Genomic DNA, 22,975 nt, shown 5'->3' on the forward strand with positions numbered 1-22,975 from the left:
GCCGACGATGCGAATGACCTCCTCACCAAATACTCCTGGGTCAGCAACCCTCCTGGAACCTACGTCCATTCAGCTCATCCATTCTTTTAAAACTTTCTCAAAGGTGTGGTTTTTGACTCATGAACATCTTAAATGCCGTTGAGAAACTGCTTTTTGAGACTGTAAAAAATAAATAAAGGAGTCATACTACCCTGTTGCCATACTATTTCACCAGTAAGATGGCTAATGATAGCGTGGCTTCGTGTAGATTCATGATGTAGGCTTTTCTGTGGCGACAAAGTCTATGGACCTTTTATGTTTGTCTTATTCATTCCCCCAAAATCAGCATGCCCCTCGTGAGGTCATGTGGCAGCCAACTTGAGCCAAGTCTATGGACAAGGTATCATGTTTGTAAATAGAACAGATCTAGTCATCTAGTCTAGAGGACTCTTCCTCTGGGCTTGCCTTGAATCAATCCTGAATGTCAAAATAATCTATAACAGGCTCTTCTTTAACCATCTTTGACCAGCAGCTCCCACTGTCAGCTTTGCTTCTGTGCTGTTCGATGTGGGAAATGGGTGGGGGGGCCCTATGGGCCGTAGACACCTCGCTCTCTATTAAGAATGTCAGAGTCAAGTTTGGACAGACAGACTTCCCCTTGTGGGCTGTGATGGCCACGTTGCGCTTGGGCTCACTGTCGTAGCTCACGCTTTCAACACTGTAGGCTTTGGCCAACTCGTGGACAATACTCCGATGCTCCTGGGTCATGGGCGGGAAACAATGGCTCCTCTTTTGCTGTTTTCCCTCATTAGCGAGTTTGACAACATTTTTGATTTTCTCTTCTACTTCACTGACAAATCTCAGGTCTTTTCTTGCATGCTCTTTGAGACTGTTGCTGTACATGTTGTGTAGATTGAAGGGGTTCACTGAGGTGTCAATTTGCAAGGCCTCAGTCAGGCACCTGTTCCTCTCCAGTGTAGCACACTCCTGGTCACACTCAAGCCTGATTTGGTTTACGTCCCTCTTAGTGATGAGCTGACTAATGTCCACAGATTCTCCCAGCTGCATATTTGACAGCTTGCTGGCCATGGCAATGGCTGCATACTTTTCATATGAACTCATAGCCTTTTTGCACACCACACTCTCCTTTCTTCTACCACAGAGACACTGTAGCGCCACCAGGGCAGTGCAGGTGTTGCGTGGGCAGCTGCTGCCATCATGGCATGCAGCAGAGCAGGGGTGGCCACACTCTGGACGGGGTAGCGGGCAGGGCTGGAGGCAGCAGGTGCCCTCAGACATACATTCGCCACGGTGGCAGAGGCGCTTGCAGTGGTGCATTTTACACAGCAACACCTTGTCACACGGGAGACCACAAGAGATGACTTGCAAGTGGCAAGCAATGTTGCTTCTTAGCTCATGCCTTCCCATGCACCATTTCTGAGTGAGGTGCGTGCACGGCGGACACCTCTCTTCACTGTGGCAGTTGTGGAACACTGGGTGGTCACACTCATGTCTCCTTATGCATAGATTCTTGCACTCTGGGGGCTTGGTGCCACAGGCGATGGGAGGGTACATCACAGTCTGCCCACAGTGGCATGTCAGCTCATTAAAACTGGATTGCCAACAGCGTTCACAGTGTCCACGGTGACAGGGCTCTTGGCAGTGGTGGATCCCACAGTTGAGCTTGTAGCCACAGATCCGAGTGCAGCCGTGTTCCACGTTCACACAACATAGCTCCCCGCACTTATGTCGACCACAGGAGCGTTTCTTATTGCAGCGTCTCCCGCAAGTGAGGACGAGTTGATCTTCATTGTTAATCGTTTCACAGGGCACCTCCTTAGTCTTTGAGCCACACCGGCATGTGATAGTAGAGTTAAGCGAGCATGGCCCACAGCTACCCTCATGGCACAGCATCTCACACTTATGAATAGTGTCATTAGAGCCACAGACCAGTGGCTTGCTGCAAGTCTTACCACAGGAGGGAATAGGATCTGAGCAGGTCTCCCGCTTTGAGTAGCCCAGTTGGAAGGGCTTAGTCAGGGGTGTCTGCCCACAAGGACAGGTTTTCACCATCCTGGGAGACAAAGGACAAGGCTGGCATTGCCCAGGGTGGCACGTCTGCTCACATTTGTGGGCATCACAGTCCAATGTCTTCCCACATGGTTTTTGACAGGAGAAATGTCCAGAACCATCTAATTCTTCTTTATCTGTGCCACATAGGACTTCACGAGAAGTAATCCCACAATAGCAAACTTGCTGAACTAGCAGCCAACAGGGCTGGCATGTTCCACCATGGCACACCTTGTTACAGGTGTGTTCGACACAGTTCAGAACTGCTCCACACACACGGTCACATTGGACAACTGCAGCCTGACCACAGCGCATCGGTTGAATGGTTCTACCACAGATGCAAGACTTTGTTACAAAGGCAGGGCACTGTGGGCACGGCCCAGGGTGACACAAGATGTTACAGCAGTGGTTGCAATCCACTGCTCTCTTCTTCCCACACATATCCCCACAGCTGTGTGGGATCTCACTGCGCTGCCACTCCGGATTAGTGACTTTGCCACAGAAACATATATAGGAGGTTGGGTGTTTCTTCGCAACATTCCGGCAAACTGGACAACCCCAGCCTTCAGAAGAGTCCTCTACCTGTGAGGCCGAGGACCTGGCCCATTGCTTAATGCATTTGAGATGGAAGACATGGTAACATATCTGGCAACTCCACACAGGGGCCGTAAGACAGATGACATCACAGCACACCATGCACTCGTACTTTTCTTCAGACAGCTGCTCGATCAAACATGCAGTTTGTGTCTCCTTGTTCTTAGGCATGTTGTCTATGTTCTCTCCTTTCTGCAGGGGTGCATGTCGTCCCTGAACTCTGTTCTGTCCACCGGTTCCCCTGTCCGAGTCTCTCTGTTCTCGAGGTGATGGCTTGGGTGACTCGATTGGTCCCTGACCAGGTTTTGGCCCCATGCGTTTGCAGCATTTCTGTTGGGGACCAATCTGACTTGGGCTCCAGTCTGCACCCTTCCTGCCCCTCTGACATCTTTCCCTCGCTTCTGAAGAGTAGTGTTCTCTGCCGGCAGCAGAACCCGAGCCTTCTCCCACAGCCCTGTTCCCTCGATTCTCTGTATTGTGTCTAATATCTTGCACCATTCCCATTGGCTCTTGATTAAACTCCTTGTTGCTCTTTAGCCAGGTGTCCTGGTCTTCACTGGGATGTTGCACATGCCTACTCACGGGGGTGACCGCTCTGCTGTCACCCCTATATTGACCACAGTCAGCTCCAGCGGGTCTCTGCCACCCGACAGGCTGGGCTCCTGGCACTGAACCACCACCAGCCTCACCTCTGTCTCCTCTTCCCTTTGACCATCGCCTTCTTTGTCCTACTCCTCTGCCTCCTCTCCCCCGTCCGTCCCCTTGGTGGTAGGAAGGCTGGTGATGCATTGCGGGAGTTGAATTGTTGTCGTCTGAGGGTGGTTGTTTGGGGAGCGTCCTCCAGACTAGAGACCCTCCGCTCCAACTCACTGTCACTTCACTCACTTTATATGGCTCTCGGAAGTCATGTGACCATCCTGTGACGTCAGTCAAAAGAAAGTTCTTACATTTTCAAACAAACAAATCTGAGTAATTAGAAGCTAAGCGAAGATCTCTCAGGATGACAGAGAGACTATATAATTGGAAGAGCAGAGACGGATTGAATAAATGGTAAATGGTGCATTTATATAGGACCTTTATCCAAGGCGCTTTACATAGATTGTGCATTACATTAACCTCATCTTGTCACGGTACGCTCCTCTGCCCTTGGACTTTGTCTGTGTTTTAGGACTTATTACTTGTATTTGTGTTCTGTACCTTATTTTGTAGTAGTGTTCTGTGATTTCCTGTCTGCCTTGTTTTGTGTCTCCTGCCTTGTCTCATCAGTCTGCCTTGTAATTGTATTTCACCTGTGTCCTGTTTAGTGTCAGCCAATCATGTGTTGTTTATAGTTATGTTGCACCTGTGTCTAGTTAGTCTTTGTGTCTATTTAAGCCTCTGTGTATTCAGTGTTCACTGGTCAGTTTATAGTTTATGTTATGGTGTGTAAAGCCCGTCCGTGTATGTCCTGTGTTAGTCAATAAATATCATTTGAACTTCATCTGCCTGCCTTCCTATGGTTCGTTCTGCACCTGAGTCCTACATCTCCAGAACCACATCGTGACACATCTAACCCAACGTGCTAGTCGGATATGTCATATAGCCCGACGTCCTAGTCGAACATCCCCATATATGGAGACTAAATATCCAATGACCAACTCTCCCAGATCCTGATATGAATAGAAGTGAGTCTTCGTTACAACCCATTCACACACATTCACACACCGATGGTGGCGGAAACCATCCAAACCATCCAGTGAAAACTAGAGTTCTCAACAGGCCCGAAAATTACCTGGGCCTTCACCTGGGCCCTAATTGGGCTGGCCCGAGGCTGCAAGGCGCCGCCTGGCTTTACTTAGCACACATTTTACACCCTACAGGGGGCGTCAAAAAAAGATAAATCCATATCCACACCTGTTGTTTCAGCACAACCTCGCCCTGGCTAGCTGCTGGACTCACTGTAATTACCTTACTTACCTTACTACCTTACTTTTGGCATGTCTACGAGTAACCCCCTATCCGTAGATGGAGACACACGTTTTACTTTTGTTTTGTAGTTTCTGAGTTATTTAACTTAAACGCCCAATGCATTCTCAATGGCAATAGCACAAACTTTGGCATGCTACTATAGCCTAGTCCTACATGCTTACACCTAGCAACCCCATTCTAGCCTACTTAGGTTCATCTTACGGTAGACATGTTTGCCTGAAAAGGAATCTTTGAAATTAATAAAACAATGAGTTATAGCCCATGTTTTTTGAAATTTTGAAAAAAAAAGTTTGCCTCGTTTCTCATCATTTTGGACCGTGGGCTATAGCCCATATCGTACGGCATACTATGACACGCCGTTTTTCATCATTTTTGAGGATTTGAAAAAAATGAAAAATGAAAAAAAACGGTGGGTTATAGCCCATGTTTTTTGAAATTTTGAAAAAAAAAGTTAGCCTCGTTTCTCATCATTTTGGACCGTGGGCTATAGCCCATATCGTACGGCATACTATGGCACGCCGTTTTTCATCATTTTTGAGGATTTGAAAAAAATGAAAAAAACGGTGGGTTATAGCCCATGTTTTTTGAAATTTTGAAAAAAAAAGTTAGCCTCGTTTCTCATCATTTTGGACCGTGGGCTATAGCCCATATCGTACGGCATACTATGGCACGCCGTTTTTCATCATTTTTGAGGATTTGAAAAAAATGAAAAATAAAAAAAACGGTGGGTTATAGCCCATGTTTTTTGAAATTTTGAAAAAAAAAGTTAGCCTTGTTTCTCATCATTTTGGACCGTGGGCTATAGCCCATATCGTACGGCATACTATGGCACGCCGTTTTTCATCATTTTTGAGGATTTGAAAAAAATGAAAAATGAAAAAAACGGTGGGTTATAGCCCATGTTTTTTGAAATTTTGAAAAAAAAAGTTAGCCTCGTTTCTCATCATTTTGGACCGTGGGCTATAGCCCATATCGTACGGCATACTATGGCACGCCGTTTTTCATCATTTTTGAGGATTTGAAAAAAATGAAAAATGAAAAAAACGGTGGGTTATAGCCCATGTTTTTTGAAATTTTGAAAAAAAAAAGTTAGCCTCGTTTCTCATCATTTTGGACCGTGGGCTATAGCCCATATCGTACGGCATACTATGGCACGCCGTTTTTCATCATTTTTGAGGATTTGAAAAAAATGAAAAATAAAAAAAACGGGTTATAGCCCATGTTTTTTGAAATTTTGGAAAAAAAAAGTTAGCCTCGTTTCTCATCATTTTGGACCGTGGGCTATAGCCCATATCGTACGGCATACTATGGCACGCCGTTTTTCATCATTTTTGAGGATTTGAAAAAAATGAAAAATGAAAAAAACGGTGGGTTATAGCCCATGTTTTTTGAAATTTTGAAATAAAAAGTTAGCCTCGTTTCTCATCATTTTGGACCGTGGGCTATAGCCCATATCGTACGGCATACTATGGCACGCCGTTTTTCATCATTTTTGAGGATTTGAAAAAAATGAAAAATGAAAAAAACGGTGGGTTATAGCCCATGTTTTTTTAAATTTTGAAAAAAAAAGTTAGCCTCGTTTCTCATCATTTTGGACCGTGGGCTATAGCCCATATCGTACGGCATACTATGGCACGCCGTTTTTCATCATTTTTGAGGATTTGAAAAAAATGAAAAATGAAAAAAACGGTGGGTTATAGCCCATGTTTTTTGAAATTTTGAAAAAAAAAGTTAGCCTCGTTTCTCATCATTTTGGACCGTGGGCTATAGCCCATATCGTACGGCATACTATGGCACGCCGTTTTTCATAATTTTTGAGGATTTGAAAAAAATGAAAAATGAAAAAAACGGTGGGTTATAGCCCATGTTTTTTGAAATTTTGAAAAAAAAAGTTAGCCTCGTTTCTCATCATTTTGGACCGTGGGCTATAGCCCATATCGTACGGCATACTATGGCACGCCGTTTTTCATCATTTTTGAGGATTTGAAAAAAATGAAAAATGAAAAAAACGGTGGGTTATAGCCCATGTTTTTTGAAATTTTGAAAAAAAAAGTTAGCCTCGTTTCTCATCATTTTGGACCGTGGGCTATAGCCCATATCGTACGGCATACTATGGCACGCCGTTTTTCATCATTTTTGAGGATTTGAAAAAAATGAAAAATGAAAAAAACGGTGGGTTATAGCCCATGTTTTTTGAAATTTTGAAAAAAAAAGTTAGCCTCGTTTCTCATAATTTTGGACCGTGGGCTATAGCCCATATCGTACGGCATACTATGGCACGCCGTTTTTCATCATTTTTGAGGATTTGAAAAAAATGAAAAATGAAAAAAACGGTGGGTTATAGCCCATGTTTTTTGAAATTTTGAAAAAAAAAGTTAGCCTTGTTTCTCATCATTTTGGACCGTGGGCTATAGCCCATATCGTACGGCATACTATGGCACGCCGTTTTTCATCATTTTTGAGGATTTGAAAAAAATGAAAAATAAAAAAACGGTGGGTTATAGCCCATGTTTTTTGAAATTTTGAAAAAAAAAGTTAGCCTCGTTTCTCATCATTTTGGACCGTGGGCTATAGCCCATATCGTACGGCATACTATGGCACGCCGTTTTTCATCATTTTTGAGGATTTGAAAAAAATGAAAAAAACGGTGGGTTATAGCCCATGTTTTTTGAAATTTTGAAAAAAAAAGTTAGCCTCGTTTCTCATCATTTTGGACCGTGGGCTATAGCCCATATCGTACGGCATACTATGGCACGCCGTTTTTCATCATTTTTGAGGATTTGAAATTTGAAAAAAATGAAAAATGAAAAAAACGGTGGGTTATAGCCCATGTTTTTTGAAATTTTGAAAAAAAAAGTTAGCCTCGTTTCTCATCATTTTGGACCGTGGGCTATAGCCCATATCGTACGGCATACTATGGCACGCCGTTTTTCATCATTTTTGAGGATTTGAAAAAAATGAAAAATGAAAAAAACGGTGGGTTATAGCCCATGTTTTTTTTATTTTGAAAAAAAAAGTTAGCCTCGTTTCTCATCATTTTGGACCGTGGGCTATAGCCCATATCGTACGGCATACTATGGCACGCCGTTTTTCATCATTTTTGAGGATTTGAAAAAAATGAAAAATGAAAAAAACGGTGGGTTATAGCCCATGTTTTTTGAAATTTTGAAAAAAAAAGTTAGCCTCGTTTCTCATCATTTTGGACCGTGGGCTATAGCCCATATCGTACGGCATACTATGGCACGCCGTTTTTCATCATTTTTGAGGATTTGAAAAAAATGAAAAATAAAAAAAACGGTGGGTTATAGCCCATGTTTTTTGAAATTTTGAAAAAAAAAAGTTAGCCTCGTTTCTCATCATTTTGGACCGTGGGCTATAGCCCATATCGTACGGCATATTATGGCACGCCGTTTTTCATCATTTTTGAGGATTTGAAAAAAATGAAAAATGAAAAAAACGGTGGGTTATAGCCCATGTTTTTTGAAATTTTGAAAAAAAAAGTTAGCCTCGTTTCTCATCATTTTGGACCGTGGGCTATAGCCCATATCGTACGGCATACTATGGCACGCCGTTTTTCATCATTTTTGAGGATTTGAAAAAAATGAAAAATGAAAAAAACGGTGGGTTATAGCCCATGTTTTTTGAAATTTTGAAAAAAAAAGTTAGCCTCGTTTCTCATCATTTTGGACCGTGGGCTATAGCCCATATCGTACGGCATACTATGGCACGCCGTTTTTCATCATTTTTGAGGATTTGAAAAAAATGAAAAATGAAAAAAACGGTGGGTTATAGCCCATGTTTTTTGAAATTTTGAACAAAAAAGTTAGCCTCGTTTCTCATCATTTTGGACCGTGGGCTATAGCCCATATCGTACGGCATACTATGGCACGCCGTTTTTCATCATTTTTGAGGATTTGAAAAAAATGAAAAATAAAAAAACGGTGGGTTATAGCCCATGTTTTTTGAAATTTTGAAAAAAAAGGTTAGCCTCGTTTCTCATCATTTTGGACCGTGGGCTATAGCCCATATCGTACGGCATACTATGGCACGCCGTTTTTCATCATTTTTGAGGATTTGAAAAAAATGAAAAATAAAAAAACGGTGGGTTATAGCCCATGTTTTTTGAAATTTTGAAAAAAAAAGTTAGCCTCGTTTCTCATCATTTTGGACCGTGGGCTATAGCCCATATCGTACGGCATACTATGGCACGCCGTTTTTCATCATTTTTGAGGATTTGAAAAAAATGAAAAAAACGGTGGGTTATAGCCCATGTTTTTTGAAATTTTGAAAAAAAAAGTTAGCCTCGTTTCTCATCATTTTGGACCGTGGGCTATAGCCCATATCGTACGGCATACTATGGCACGCCGTTTTTCATCATTTTTGAGGATTTGAAAAAAATGAAAAAAACGGTGGGTTATAGCCCATGTTTTTTGAAATTTTGAAAAAAAAAGTTAGCCTCGTTTCTCATCATTTTGGACCGTGGGCTATAGCCCATATCGTACGGCATACTATGGCACGCCGTTTTTCATCATTTTTGAGGATTTGAAAAAAATGAAAAATAAAAAAAACGGTGGGTTATAGCCCATGTTTTTTGAAATTTTGAAAAAAAAAGTTAGCCTTGTTTCTCATCATTTTGGACCGTGGGCTATAGCCCATATCGTACGGCATACTATGGCACGCCGTTTTTCATCATTTTTGAGGATTTGAAAAAAATGAAAAATGAAAAAAACGGTGGGTTATAGCCCATGTTTTTTGAAATTTTGAAAAAAAAAGTTAGCCTCGTTTCTCATCATTTTGGACCGTGGGCTTTAGCCCATATCGTACGGCATACTATGGCACGCCGTTTTTCATCATTTTTGAGGATTTGAAAAAAATGAAAAATGAAAAAAACGGTGGGTTATAGCCCATGTTTTTTGAAATTTTGAAAAAAAAAGTTAGCCTCGTTTCTCATCATTTTGGACCGTGGGCTATAGCCCATATCGTACGGCATACTATGGCACGCCGTTTTTCATCATTTTTGAGGATTTGAAAAAAATGAAAAATAAAAAAAACGGGTTATAGCCCATGTTTTTTGAAATTTTGGAAAAAAAAAGTTAGCCTCGTTTCTCATCATTTTGGACCGTGGGCTATAGCCCATATCGTACGGCATACTATGGCACGCCGTTTTTCATCATTTTTGAGGATTTGAAAAAAATGAAAAATGAAAAAAACGGTGGGTTATAGCCCATGTTTTTTGAAATTTTGAAATAAAAAGTTAGCCTCGTTTCTCATCATTTTGGACCGTGGGCTATAGCCCATATCGTACGGCATACTATGGCACGCCGTTTTTCATCATTTTTGAGGATTTGAAAAAAATGAAAAATGAAAAAAACGGTGGGTTATAGCCCATGTTTTTTGAAATTTTGAAAAAAAAAAGTTAGCCTCGTTTCTCATCATTTTGGACCGTGGGCTATAGCCCATATCGTACGGCATACTATGGCACGCCGTTTTTCATCATTTTTGAGGATTTGAAAAAAATGAAAAATGAAAAAAACGGTGGGTTATAGCCCATGTTTTTTTTAATTTTGAAAAAAAAAGTTAGCCTCGTTTCTCATCATTTTGGACCGTGGGCTATAGCCCATATCGTACGGCATACTATGGCACGCCGTTTTTCATCATTTTTGAGGATTTGAAAAAAATGAAAAATGAAAAAAACGGTGGGTTATAGCCCATGTTTTTTGAAATTTTGAAAAAAAAAGTTAGCCTCGTTTCTCATCATTTTGGACCGTGGGCTATAGCCCATATCGTACGGCATACTATGGCACGCCGTTTTTCATCATTTTTGAGGATTTGAAAAAAATGAAAAATGAAAAAAACGGTGGGTTATAGCCCATGTTTTTTGAAATTTTGGAAAAAAAAGTTAGCCTTGTTTCTCATCATTTTGGACCGTGGGCTATAGCCCATATCGTACGGCATACTATGGCACGCCGTTTTTCATCATTTTTGAGGATTTGAAAAAAATGAAAAATGAAAAAAACGGTGGGTTATAGCCCATGTTTTTTGAAATTTTGAAAAAAAAAGTTAGCCTCGTTTCTCATCATTTTGGACCGTGGGCTATAGCCCATATCGTACGGCATACTATGGCACGCCGTTTTTCATCATTTTTGAGGATTTGAAAAAAATGAAAAATAAAAAAAACGGTGGGTTGTAGCCCATGTTTTTTGAAATTTTGGAAAAAAAAGTTAGCCTCGTTTCTCATCATTTTGGACCGTGGGCTATAGCCCATATCGTACGGCATACTATGGCACGCCGTTTTTCATCATTTTTGAGGATTTGAAAAAAATGAAAAATGAAAAAAACGGTGGGTTATAGCCCATGTTTTTTGAAATTTTGAAAAAAAAAGTTAGCCTCGTTTCTCATCATTTTGGACCGTGGGCTATAGCCCATATCGTACGGCATACTATGGCACGCCGTTTTTCATCATTTTTGAGGATTTGAAAAAAATGAAAAATGAAAAAAACGGTGGGTTATAGCCCATGTTTTTTTAATTTTGAAAAAAAAAGTTAGCCTCGTTTCTCATCATTTTGGACCGTGGGCTATAGCCCATATCGTACGGCATACTATGGCACGCCGTTTTTCATCATTTTTGAGGATTTGAAAAAAATGAAAAATGAAAAAAACGGTGGGTTATAGCCCATGTTTTTTGAAATTTTGAAAAAAAAAGTTAGCCTCGTTTCTCATCATTTTGGACCGTGGGCTATAGCCCATATCGTACGGCATACTATGGCACGCCGTTTTTCATCATTTTTGAGGATTTGAAAAAAATGAAAAATAAAAAAAACGGTGGGTTATAGCCCATGTTTTTTGAAATTTTGAAAAAAAAAAGTTAGCCTCGTTTCTCATCATTTTGGACCGTGGGCTATAGCCCATATCGTACGGCATATTATGGCACGCCGTTTTTCATCATTTTTGAGGATTTGAAAAAAATGAAAAATGAAAAAAACGGTGGGTTATAGCCCATGTTTTTTGAAATTTTGAAAAAAAAAGTTAGCCTCGTTTCTCATCATTTTGGACCGTGGGCTATAGCCCATATCGTACGGCATACTATGGCACGCCGTTTTTCATCATTTTTGAGGATTTGAAAAAAATGAAAAATGAAAAAAACGGTGGGTTATAGCCCATGTTTTTTGAAATTTTGAAAAAAAAAGTTAGCCTCGTTTCTCATCATTTTGGACCGTGGGCTATAGCCCATATCGTACGGCATACTATGGCACGCCGTTTTTCATCATTTTTGAGGATTTGAAAAAAATGAAAAATGAAAAAAACGGTGGGTTATAGCCCATGTTTTTTGAAATTTTGAACAAAAAAGTTAGCCTCGTTTCTCATCATTTTGGACCGTGGGCTATAGCCCATATCGTACGGCATACTATGGCACGCCGTTTTTCATCATTTTTGAGGATTTGAAAAAAATGAAAAATAAAAAAACGGTGGGTTATAGCCCATGTTTTTTGAAATTTTGAAAAAAAAGGTTAGCCTCGTTTCTCATCATTTTGGACCGTGGGCTATAGCCCATATCGTACGGCATACTATGGCACGCCGTTTTTCATCATTTTTGAGGATTTGAAAAAAATGAAAAATAAAAAAACGGTGGGTTATAGCCCATGTTTTTTGAAATTTTGAAAAAAAAAGTTAGCCTCGTTTCTCATCATTTTGGACCGTGGGCTATAGCCCATATCGTACGGCATACTATGGCACGCCGTTTTTCATCATTTTTGAGGATTTGAAAAAAATGAAAAAAACGGTGGGTTATAGCCCATGTTTTTTGAAATTTTGAAAAAAAAAGTTAGCCTCGTTTCTCATCATTTTGGACCGTGGGCTATAGCCCATATCGTACGGCATACTATGGCACGCCGTTTTTCATCATTTTTGAGGATTTGAAAAAAATGAAAAAAACGGTGGGTTATAGCCCATGTTTTTTTAAATTTTGAAAAAAAAAGTTAGCCTCGTTTCTCATCATTTTGGACCGTGGGCTATAGCCCATATCGTACGGCATACTATGGCACGCCGTTTTTCATCATTTTTGAGGATTTGAAAAAAATGAAAAATAAAAAAAACGGTGGGTTATAGCCCATGTTTTTTGAAATTTTGAAAAAAAAAGTTAGCCTTGTTTCTCATCATTTTGGACCGTGGGCTATAGCCCATATCGTACGGCATACTATGGCACGCCGTTTTTCATCATTTTTGAGGATTTGAAAAAAATGAAAAATGAAAAAAACGGTGGGTTATAGCCCATGTTTTTTGAAATTTTGAAAAAAAAAGTTAGCCTCGTTTCTCATCATTTTGGACCGTGGGCTTTAGCCCATATCGTACGGCATACTATGGCACGCCGTTTTTCATCATTTTTGAGGATTTGAAAAAAATGAAAAATGAAAAAAACGGTGGGTTATAGCCCATGTTTTTTGAAATTTTGAAAAAAAAAAGTTAGCCTCGTTTCTCATCATTTTGGACCGTGGGCTATAGCCCATATCGTACGGCATACTATGGCACGCCGTTTTTCATCATTTTTGAGGATTTGAAAAAAATGAAAAATAAAAAAAACGGGTTATAGCCCATGTTTTTTGAAATTTTGGAAAAAAAAAGTTAGCCTCGTTTCTCATCATTTTGGACCGTGGGCTATAGCCCATATCGTACGGCATACTATGGCACGCCGTTTTTCATCATTTTTGAGGATTTGAAAAAAATGAAAAATGAAAAAAACGGTGGGTTATAGCCCATGTTTTTTGAAATTTTGAAATAAAAAGTTAGCCTCGTTTCTCATCATTTTGGACCGTGGGCTATAGCCCATATCGTACGGCATACTATGGCACGCCATTTTTCATCATTTTTGAGGATTTGAAAAAAATGAAAAATGAAAAAAACGGTGGGTTATAGCCCATGTTTTTTGAAATTTTGAAAAAAAAAAGTTAGCCTCGTTTCTCATCATTTTGGACCGTGGGCTATAGCCCATATCGTACGGCATACTATGGCACGCCGTTTTTCATCATTTTTGAGGATTTGAAAAAAATGAAAAATGAAAAAAACGGTGGGTTATAGCCCATGTTTTTTGAAATTTTGAAAAAAAAAGTTAGCCTCGTTTCTCATCATTTTGGACCGTGGGCTATAGCCCATATCGTACGGCATACTATGGCACGCCGTTTTTCATAATTTTTGAGGATTTGAAAAAAATGAAAAATGAAAAAAACGGTGGGTTATAGCCCATGTTTTTTGAAATTTTGAAAAAAAAAGTTAGCCTCGTTTATCATCATTTTGGACCGTGGGCTATAGCCCATATCGTACGGCATACTATGGCACGCCGTTTTTCATCATTTTTGAGGATTTGAAAAAAATGAAAAATGAAAAAAACGGTGGGTTATAGCCCATGTTTTTTGAAATTTTGAAAAAAAAAGTTAGCCTCGTTTCTCATCATTTTGGACCGTGGGCTATAGCCCATATCGTACGGCATACTATGGCACGCCGTTTTTCATCATTTTTGAGGATTTGAAAAAAATGAAAAATGAAAAAAACGGTGGGTTATAGCCCATGTTTTTTGAAATTTTGAAAAAAAAAGTTAGCCTCGTTTCTCATAATTTTGGACCGTGGGCTATAGCCCATATCGTACGGCATACTATGGCACGCCGTTTTTCATCATTTTTGAGGATTTGAAAAAAATGAAAAATGAAAAAAACGGTGGGTTATAGCCCATGTTTTTTGAAATTTTGAAAAAAAAAGTTAGCCTTGTTTCTCATCATTTTGGACCGTGGGCTATAGCCCATATCGTACGGCATACTATGGCACGCCGTTTTTCATCATTTTTGAGGATTTGAAAAAAATGAAAAATAAAAAAACGGTGGGTTATAGCCCATGTTTTTTGAAATTTTGAAAAAAAAAGTTAGCCTCGTTTCTCATCATTTTGGACCGTGGGCTATAGCCCATATCGTACGGCATACTATGGCACGCCGTTTTTCATCATTTTTGAGGATTTGAAAAAAATGAAAAAAACGGTGGGTTATAGCCCATGTTTTTTGAAATTTTGAAAAAAAAAGTTAGCCTCGTTTCTCATCATTTTGGACCGTGGGCTATAGCCCATATCGTACGGCATACTATGGCACGCCGTTTTTCATCATTTTTGAGGATTTGAAAAAAATGAAAAATAAAAAAAACGGTGGGTTATAGCCCATGTTTTTTGAAATTTTGAAAAAAAAAGTTAGCCTCGTTTACCATCATTTTGGACCGTGGGCTATAGCCCATATCGTACGGCATACTATGGCACGCCGTTTTTCATCATTTTTGAGGATTTGAAAAAAATGAAAAATGAAAAAAACGGTGGGTTATAGCCCATGTTTTTTGAAATTTTGAAAAAAAAAGTTAGCCTCGTTTCTCATCATTTTGGACCGTGGGCTATAGCCCATATCGTACGGCATACTATGGCACGCCGTTTTTCATCATTTTTGAGGATTTGAAAAAAATGAAAAATGAAAAAAACGGTGGGTTATAGCCCATGTTTTTTGAAATTTTGAAAAAAAAAGTTAGCCTCGTTTCTCATCATTTTGGACCGTGGGCTATAGCCCATATCGTACGGCATACTATGGCACGCCGTTTATCATCATTTTTGAGGATTTGAAAAAAATGAAAAATGAAAAAAACGGTGGGTTATAGCCCATGTTTTTTGAAATTTTGAAAAAAAAAGTTAGCCTTGTTTCTCATCATTTTGGACCGTGGGCTATAGCCCATATCGTACGGCATACTATGGCACGCCGTTTTTCATCATTTTTGAGGATTTGAAAAAAATGAAAAATAAAAAAACGGTGGGTTATAGCCCATGTTTTTTGAAATTTTGAAAAACAAAGTTAGCCTCGTTTCTCATCATTTTGGACCGTGGGCTATAGCCCATATCGTACGGCATACTATGGCACGCCGTTTTTCATCATTTTTGAGGATTTGAAAAAAATGAAAAATGAAAAAAACGGTGGGTTATAGCCCATGTTTTTTGAAGTTAGCCTCGTTTCTCATCATTTTGGACCGTGGGCTATAGCCCATATCGTACGGCATACTATGGCACGCCGTTTTTCATCATTTTTGAGGATTTGAAAAAAATGAAAAATGAAAAAAACGGTGGGTTATAGCCCATGTTTTTTTAAATTTTGAAAAAAAAAGTTAGCCTCGTTTCTCATCATTTTGGACCGTGGGCTATAGCCCATATCGTACGGCATACTATGGCACGCCGTTTTTCATCATTTTTGAGGATTTGAAAAAAATTAAAAATTAAAAAAACGGTGGGATATAGCCCATGTTTTTTTAAATTTTGAAAAAAAAAGTTAGCCTCGTTTCTCATCATTTTGGACCGTGGGCTATAGCCCATATCGTACGGCATACTATGGCACGCCGTTTTTCATCATTTTTGAGGATTTGAAAAAAATGAAAAATGAAAAAAACGGTGGGTTATAGCCCATGTTTTTTGAAATTTTGAACAAAAAAGTTAGCCTCGTTTCTCATCATTTTGGACCGTGGGCTATAGCCCATATCGTACGGCATACTATGGCACGCCGTTTTTCATCATTTTTGAGGATTTGAAAAAAATGAAAAATGAAAAAAACGGTGGGTTATAGCCCATGTTTTTTGAAATTTTGAAAAAAAAGGTTAGCCTCGTTTCTCATCATTTTGGACCGTGGGCTATAGCCCATATCGTACGGCATACTATGGCACGCCGTTTTTCATCATTTTTGAGGATTTGAAAAAAATGAAAAATGAAAAAAACGGTGGGTTATAGCCCATGTTTTTTGAAATTTTGAAAAAAAAAGTTAGCCTCGTTTCTCATCATTTTGGACCGTGGGCTATAGCCCATATCGTACGGCATACTATGGCACGCCGTTTTTCATCATTTTTGAGGATTTGAAAAAAATGAAAAATGAAAAAAACGGTGGGTTATAGCCCATGTTTTTTGAAATTTTGAAAAAAAAAGTTAGCCTCGTTTCTCATCATTTTGGACCGTGGGCTATAGCCCATATCGTACGGCATACTATGGCACGCCGTTTTTCATCATTTTTGAGGATTTGAAAAAAATGAAAAATGAAAAAAACGGTGGGTTATAGCCCATGTTTTTTGAAGTTAGCCTCGTTTCTCATCATTTTGGACCGTGGGCTATAGCCCATATCGTACGGCATACTATGGCACGCCGTTTTTCATCATTTTTGAGGATTTGAAAAAAATGAAAAATGAAAAAAACGGTGGGTTATAGCCCATGTTTTTTTAAATTTTGAAAAAAAAAGTTAGCCTCGTTTCTCATCATTTTGGACCGTGGGCTATAGCCCATATCGTACGGCATACTATGGCACGCCGTTTTTCATCATTTTTGAGGATTTGAAAAAAATTAAAAATTAAAAAAACGGTGGGATATAGCCCATGTTTTTTGAAATTTTGAAAAAAAAAGTTAGCCTCGTTTCTCATCATTTTGGACCGTGGGCTATAGCCCATATCGTACGGCATACTATGGCACGCCGTTTTTCATCATTTTTGAGGATTTGAAAAAAATGAAAAATGAAAAAAACGGTGGGTTATAGCCCATGTTTTTTGAAATTTTGAACAAAAAAGTTAGCCTCGTTTCTCATCATTTTGGACCGTGGGCTATAGCCCATATCGTACGGCATACTATGGCACGCCGTTTTTCATCATTTTTGAGGATTTGAAAAAAATGAAAAATGAAAAAAACGGTGGGTTATAGCCCATGTTTTTTGAAATTTTGAAAAAAAAGGTTAGCCTCGTTTCTCATCATTTTGGACCGTGGGCTATAGCCCATATCGTACGGCATACTATGGCACGCCGTTTTTCATCATTTTTGAGGATTTGAAAAAAATGAAAAATGAAAAAAACGGTGGGTTATAGCCCATGTTTTTTGAAATTTTGAAAAAAAAAGTTAGCCTCGTTTCTCATCATTTTGGACCGTGGGCTATAGCCCATATCGTACGGCATACTATGGCACGCCGTTTATCATCATTTTTGAGGATTTGAAAAAAATGAAAAATGAAAAAAACGGTGGGTTATAGCCCATGTTTTTTGAAATTTTGAAAAAAAAAGTTAGCCTCGTTTCTCATCATTTTGGACCGTGGGCTATAGCCCATATCGTACGGCATACTATGGCACGCCGTTTTTCATCATTTTTGAGGATTTGAAAAAAATGAAAAATAAAAAAAACGGTGGGTTGTAGCCCATGTTTTTTGAAATTTTGGAAAAAAAAGTTAGCCTCGTTTCTCATCATTTTGGACCGTGGGCTATAGCCCATATCGTACGGCATACTATGGCACACCGTTTTTCATAATTTTTGAGGATTTGAAAAAAATGAAAAATGAAAAAAACGGTGGGTTATAGCCCATGTTTTTTGAAATTTTGAAAAAAAATGTTAGCCTCGTTTCTCATCATTTTGGACCGTGGGCTATAGCCCATATCGTACGGCATACTATGGCACGCCGTTTTTCATCATTTTTGAGGATTTGAAAAAAATGAAAAATGAAAAATGAAAAAAACGGTGGGTTATAGCCCATGTTTTTTGAAATTTTGAAAAAAAATGTTAGCCTCGTTTCTCATCATTTTGGACCGTGGGCTATAGCCCATATCGTACGGCATACTATGGCACGCCGTTTTTCATCATTTTTGAGGATTTGAAAAAAATGAAAAATGAAAAAAACGGTGGGTTATAGCCCATGTTTTTTGAAATTTTGAAAAAAAAAGTTAGCCTCGTTTCTCATCATTTTGGACCGTGGGCTATAGCCCATATCGTACGGCATACTATGGCACGCCGTTTTTCATCATTTTTGAGGATTTGAAAAAAATGAAAAATGAAAAAAACGGTGGGTTATAGCCCATGTTTTTTGAAATGTTGAAAAAAAAAGTTAGCCTCGTTTCTCATCATTTTGGACCGTGGGCTATAGCCCATATCGTACGGCATACTATGGCACGCCGTTTTTCATCATTTTTGAGGATTTGAAAAAAATGAAAAATAAAAAAAACGGTGGGTTGTAGCCCATGTTTTTTGAAATTTTGGAAAAAAAAGTTAGCCTCGTTTCTCATCATTTTGGACCGTGGGCTATAGCCCATATCGTACGGCATACTATGGCACGCCGTTTTTCATAATTTTTGAGGATTTGAAAAAAATGAAAAATGAAAAAAACGGTGGGTTATAGCCCATGTTTTTTGAAATTTTGAAAAAAAATGTTAGCCTCGTTTCTCATCATTTTGGACCGTGGGCTATAGCCCATATCGTACGGCATACTATGGCACGCCGTTTTTCATCATTTTTGAGGATTTGAAAAAAATGAAAAATGAAAAAAACGGTGGGTTATAGCCCATGTTTTTTGAAATTTTGAAAAAAAAAGTTAGCCTCGTTTCTCATCATTTTGGACCGTGGGCTATAGCCCATATCGTACGGCATACTATGGCACGCCGTTTTTCATCATTTTTGAGGATTTGAAAAAAATGAAAAATGAAAAAAACGGTGGGTTATAGCCCATGTTTTTTGAAATTTTGAAAAAAAAAGTTAGCCTCGTTTCTCATCATTTTGGACCGTGGGCTATAGCCCATATCGTACGGCATACTATGGCACGCCGTTTTTCATCATTTTTGAGGATTTGAAAAAAATGAAAAATAAAAAAAACGGTGGGTTGTAGCCCATGTTTTTTGAAATTTTGGAAAAAAAAGTTAGCCTCGTTTCTCATCATTTTGGACCGTGGGCTATAGCCCATATCGTACGGCATACTATGGCACGCCGTTTTTCATAATTTTTGAGGATTTGAAAAAAATGAAAAATGAAAAAAACGGTGGGTTATAGCCCATGTTTTTTGAAATTTTGAAAAAAAATGTTAGCCTCGTTTCTCATCATTTTGGACCGTGGGCTATAGCCCATATCGTACGGCATACTATGGCACGCCGTTTTTCATCATTTTTGAGGATTTGAAAAAAATGAAAAATGAAAAATGAAAAAAACGGTGGGTTATAGCCCATGTTTTTTGAAATTTTGAAAAAAAATGTTAGCCTCGTTTCTCATCATTTTGGACCGTGGGCTATAGCCCATATCGTACGGCATACTATGGCACGCCGTTTTTCATCATTTTTGAGGATTTGAAAAAAATGAAAAATGAAAAAAACGGTGGGTTATAGCCCATGTTTTTTGAAATTTAGAAAAAAAAAAGTTAGCCTCGTTTCTCATCATTTTGGACCGTGGGCTATAGCCCATATCGTACGGCATACTATGGCACGCCGTTTTTCATCATTTTTGAGGATTTGAAAAAAATGAAAAATAAAAAAAACGGTGGGTTATAGCCCATGTTTTTTGAAATTTTGAAAAAAAAAGTTAGCCTCGTTTCTCATCATTTTGGACCGTGGGCTATAGCCCATATCGTACGGCATACTATGGCACGCCGTTTTTCATCATTTTTGAGGATTTGAAATGACAAATGACAAAAACGATGGGTTATAGCCCATGTTTTTTGAAATTTTGAAAAAAAAAGTTAGCCTCGTTTCTCATCATTTTGGACTGTGGGCTATAGCCCATATCGTACGGCATACTATAGCGCGCTATTTTTCATCATTTTTGAGGATTTTAAAAAAATGACGAAATGACAAAAACGATGGGTTATAGCCCATGTTTTTTGAAATTTTGAAAAAAAGAGTTAGCCTCGTTTCTCATCATTTTGGACCATGGGCTATAGCCCATATCGTACAGCATACTATAGCGCGCCGTTTTTCATAATTTTTGAGGATTTGAAAAAAATGACGAAATTACAAAAACGATGGGTTATAGCCCATGTTTTTTGAAATTTTGAAAAAAAAAAGTTAGCCTCGTTTCTCATCATTTTGGACCGTGGGCTATAGCCCATATCGTACGGCATACTATAGCGCGCCGTTTTTCATCATTTTTGAAGATTTGAAAAAAATGACGAAATGACAAAAACGATGGGTTATAGCCCATGTTTTTTGAAATTTTGGAAAAAAAAGTTAGCCTCGTTTCTCATCATTTTGGACCATGGGCTATAGCCCATATCGTACGGCAGGGATACTCAAATAGATTTACCTGTGGGCCACATTACAAAAATGGCAAGGGGCCAGGGGCCAGTAGATAAAATTACGACATTAATGATACTTGATAACTTCTCTCTTTCAATTGCTTTATTTTCGCAAAATGTATCAAAGTAAATAAATAAATGTGTTACATTTTCTTGCATAAACACAAAGAGCTGTTTCCATAACTGCACAAATTATTGCACATAACATGAGTAGCTGTTATAATAACATAATAACATAACATGAGTAGCTCTTTGCCTGCCTGCCTGCCTGTCTGTCCATGAGTAGTTATTTGTCTGTCTGTCAATGAGTAGCTGTCTTACTGTCTGCCTGCCTGCCTGTCCAATTGTCCATGAGTAGCTGTCTGCCTGCCTGCCTAATTGTCCATGAGTAGCTGTCTGTCTGCCTGTCTATGAGTAGCTGTCTGCCTGCCTGCCTAATTGTCCATGAGTAGCTGTCTGTCTGCCTGTCTATGAGTAGCTGTCTGCCTTCCTGCCTGTCCAATTGTCCATGAGTAGCTGTCTGTCTGTCTATGAGTAGCTGTCTGCCTTCCTGCCTGTCCAATTGTCCATGAGTAGCTGTCTGCCTGCCTGTCCAATTCTCCATGAGTAGCCGTCTGTCTGCCTGTCTATGAGTAGCTGTCTGACTGCCTGCCTGTCCAATTCTCCATGAGTAGCTGTCTGTCTGTCTGCCTGTCTATGAGTAGCTGTCTGCCTGCCTGCCAGCCAGCAAGTTGGTTAACAGAAAATAAATTGTTATGGCTGAGTAAAATAAAATACAATAAACACAATTTGCCTGAAAATAGATTACCCAGCTATGACCTTTTTCATGAAAAAAAATTAGTGATATGGCTGACTGAGTAAAATAAAACAATCTACCTGAAAATAGATATAGCTATAAGTGAAGAGCAATTTCCGCAATTACCATTTCCGCAATTTCCATTTCCGCAATTTCCGCAATTACCATTTCCGCAATTTCCGCAATTACCATTTCCGCATTTCCGCAATTTCCATTTCCACCATTTCCACCATTTCCGCAATTTCCATTTCCACCATTTCCGCAATTTCCGCAATTTCCATTTCCATTTCCAACTATTAATGGCAGCTGGGTTTCATCATTCAAATAAAATAGAATTCTGTCCGTTTAGCTATAAAATTATGTCAGGGAATAGGGATACACAGTATATGTCTTTCATTTGCATTGCATCTCCCCCCCCCCCCAAGCTTTTATTTTCGTTCGAGTAATAGTACAACTCTAATAGTATTACTAATAATGTAATTAAAGATAACTTCATTCAGATTTTTTTTTTTTTATTTCATTTTGCAGATTTTTTTTTCTTCTTTTTTTTAGATTTTCATTGGTGGGCCAGTCATAATGGTCCCGCGGGCCTGATGTGGCCCGTGGGCCTGAGGTAGAGTATCACTGTCGTACGGCATACTATAGCGCGCCGTTTTTCATCATTTTTGAAAAAAATGAAAAAATGAAAAAATGTTGAAAAAAAAGTTAGCCTCGTTTCTCATCATTTTGGACCGTGGGCTATAGCCCATATCATATGGCATACTATAGCGCGCCGTTTTTCATCATTTTTGAAGATTTGAAAAAAATGACGAAATGACAAAAACGATGGGTTATAGCCCATGTTTTTTGAAAAAAAAAGTTAGCCTCGTTTCTCATCATTTTGGACCATGGGCTATAGCCCATATCGTACGGCATACTATAGCGCGCCGTTTTTCATCATTTTTGAAGATTTGAAAAAAATGACGAAAACGATGGGTTATAGCCCATGTTTTTTGAAATTTTGAAAAAAAAAAGTTATCCTCGTTTCTCATCATTTTGGACCATGGGCTATAGCCTATATCGTACGGCATTATAGCGCGCCGTTTTTCATCATTTTTGATGATTTGACAAATGAAAAAAACGATGGGTTATAGCCCATGTTTTTTGAAATTTTGGAAAAAAAAGTTATCCTCGTTTCTCATCATTTTGGACCATGGGCTATAGCCTATATCGTACGGCATACTATAGCGCGCCGTTTATCATTTTTGAAAAAAAATGTAATAATGAAAACAAAATTTGTATGTCTACTTGGAAGTTATGCACATTTTATGATAGGCCACTCCCATTGCATCTCCCCCACCCCTTTTAGCCAATTGGTCTGAAAGCACATGACCTTCATGCAACATTTCAGTCTTCTACAGCAAATATTGTAGCTGCTAGAGGGACGTTTAGGAAGATTTGACAAAACCGCTGGCAGCCATTTTGGCTGCCACACCCACCAGAATACGAATTTGGGATG

General features: G+C 39.0%; 1 protein-coding gene across 1 annotated transcript; it reads right to left on the minus strand.

Moving 5' to 3' along the window:
• Positions 1-450: 450 nt before the first annotated feature.
• Positions 451-3,432, minus strand: LOC308320192 (transcriptional repressor NF-X1-like; the record flags this gene model as incomplete). Its single annotated transcript, XM_080770510.1, has 1 exon — positions 451-3,432. The coding sequence occupies one exon, from the start codon at positions 3,430-3,432 to the stop codon at positions 451-453; it is 2,982 nt and encodes a 993-aa protein (XP_080626636.1).
• Between the last annotated feature and the right edge of the window lie 19,543 nt (positions 3,433-22,975).

Source organism: Protomyctophum bolini (genome assembly GCF_963924005.1).
Source record: "Protomyctophum bolini genome assembly, chromosome: 8".
NCBI lineage: Eukaryota > Metazoa > Chordata > Actinopteri > Myctophiformes > Myctophidae > Protomyctophum > Protomyctophum bolini.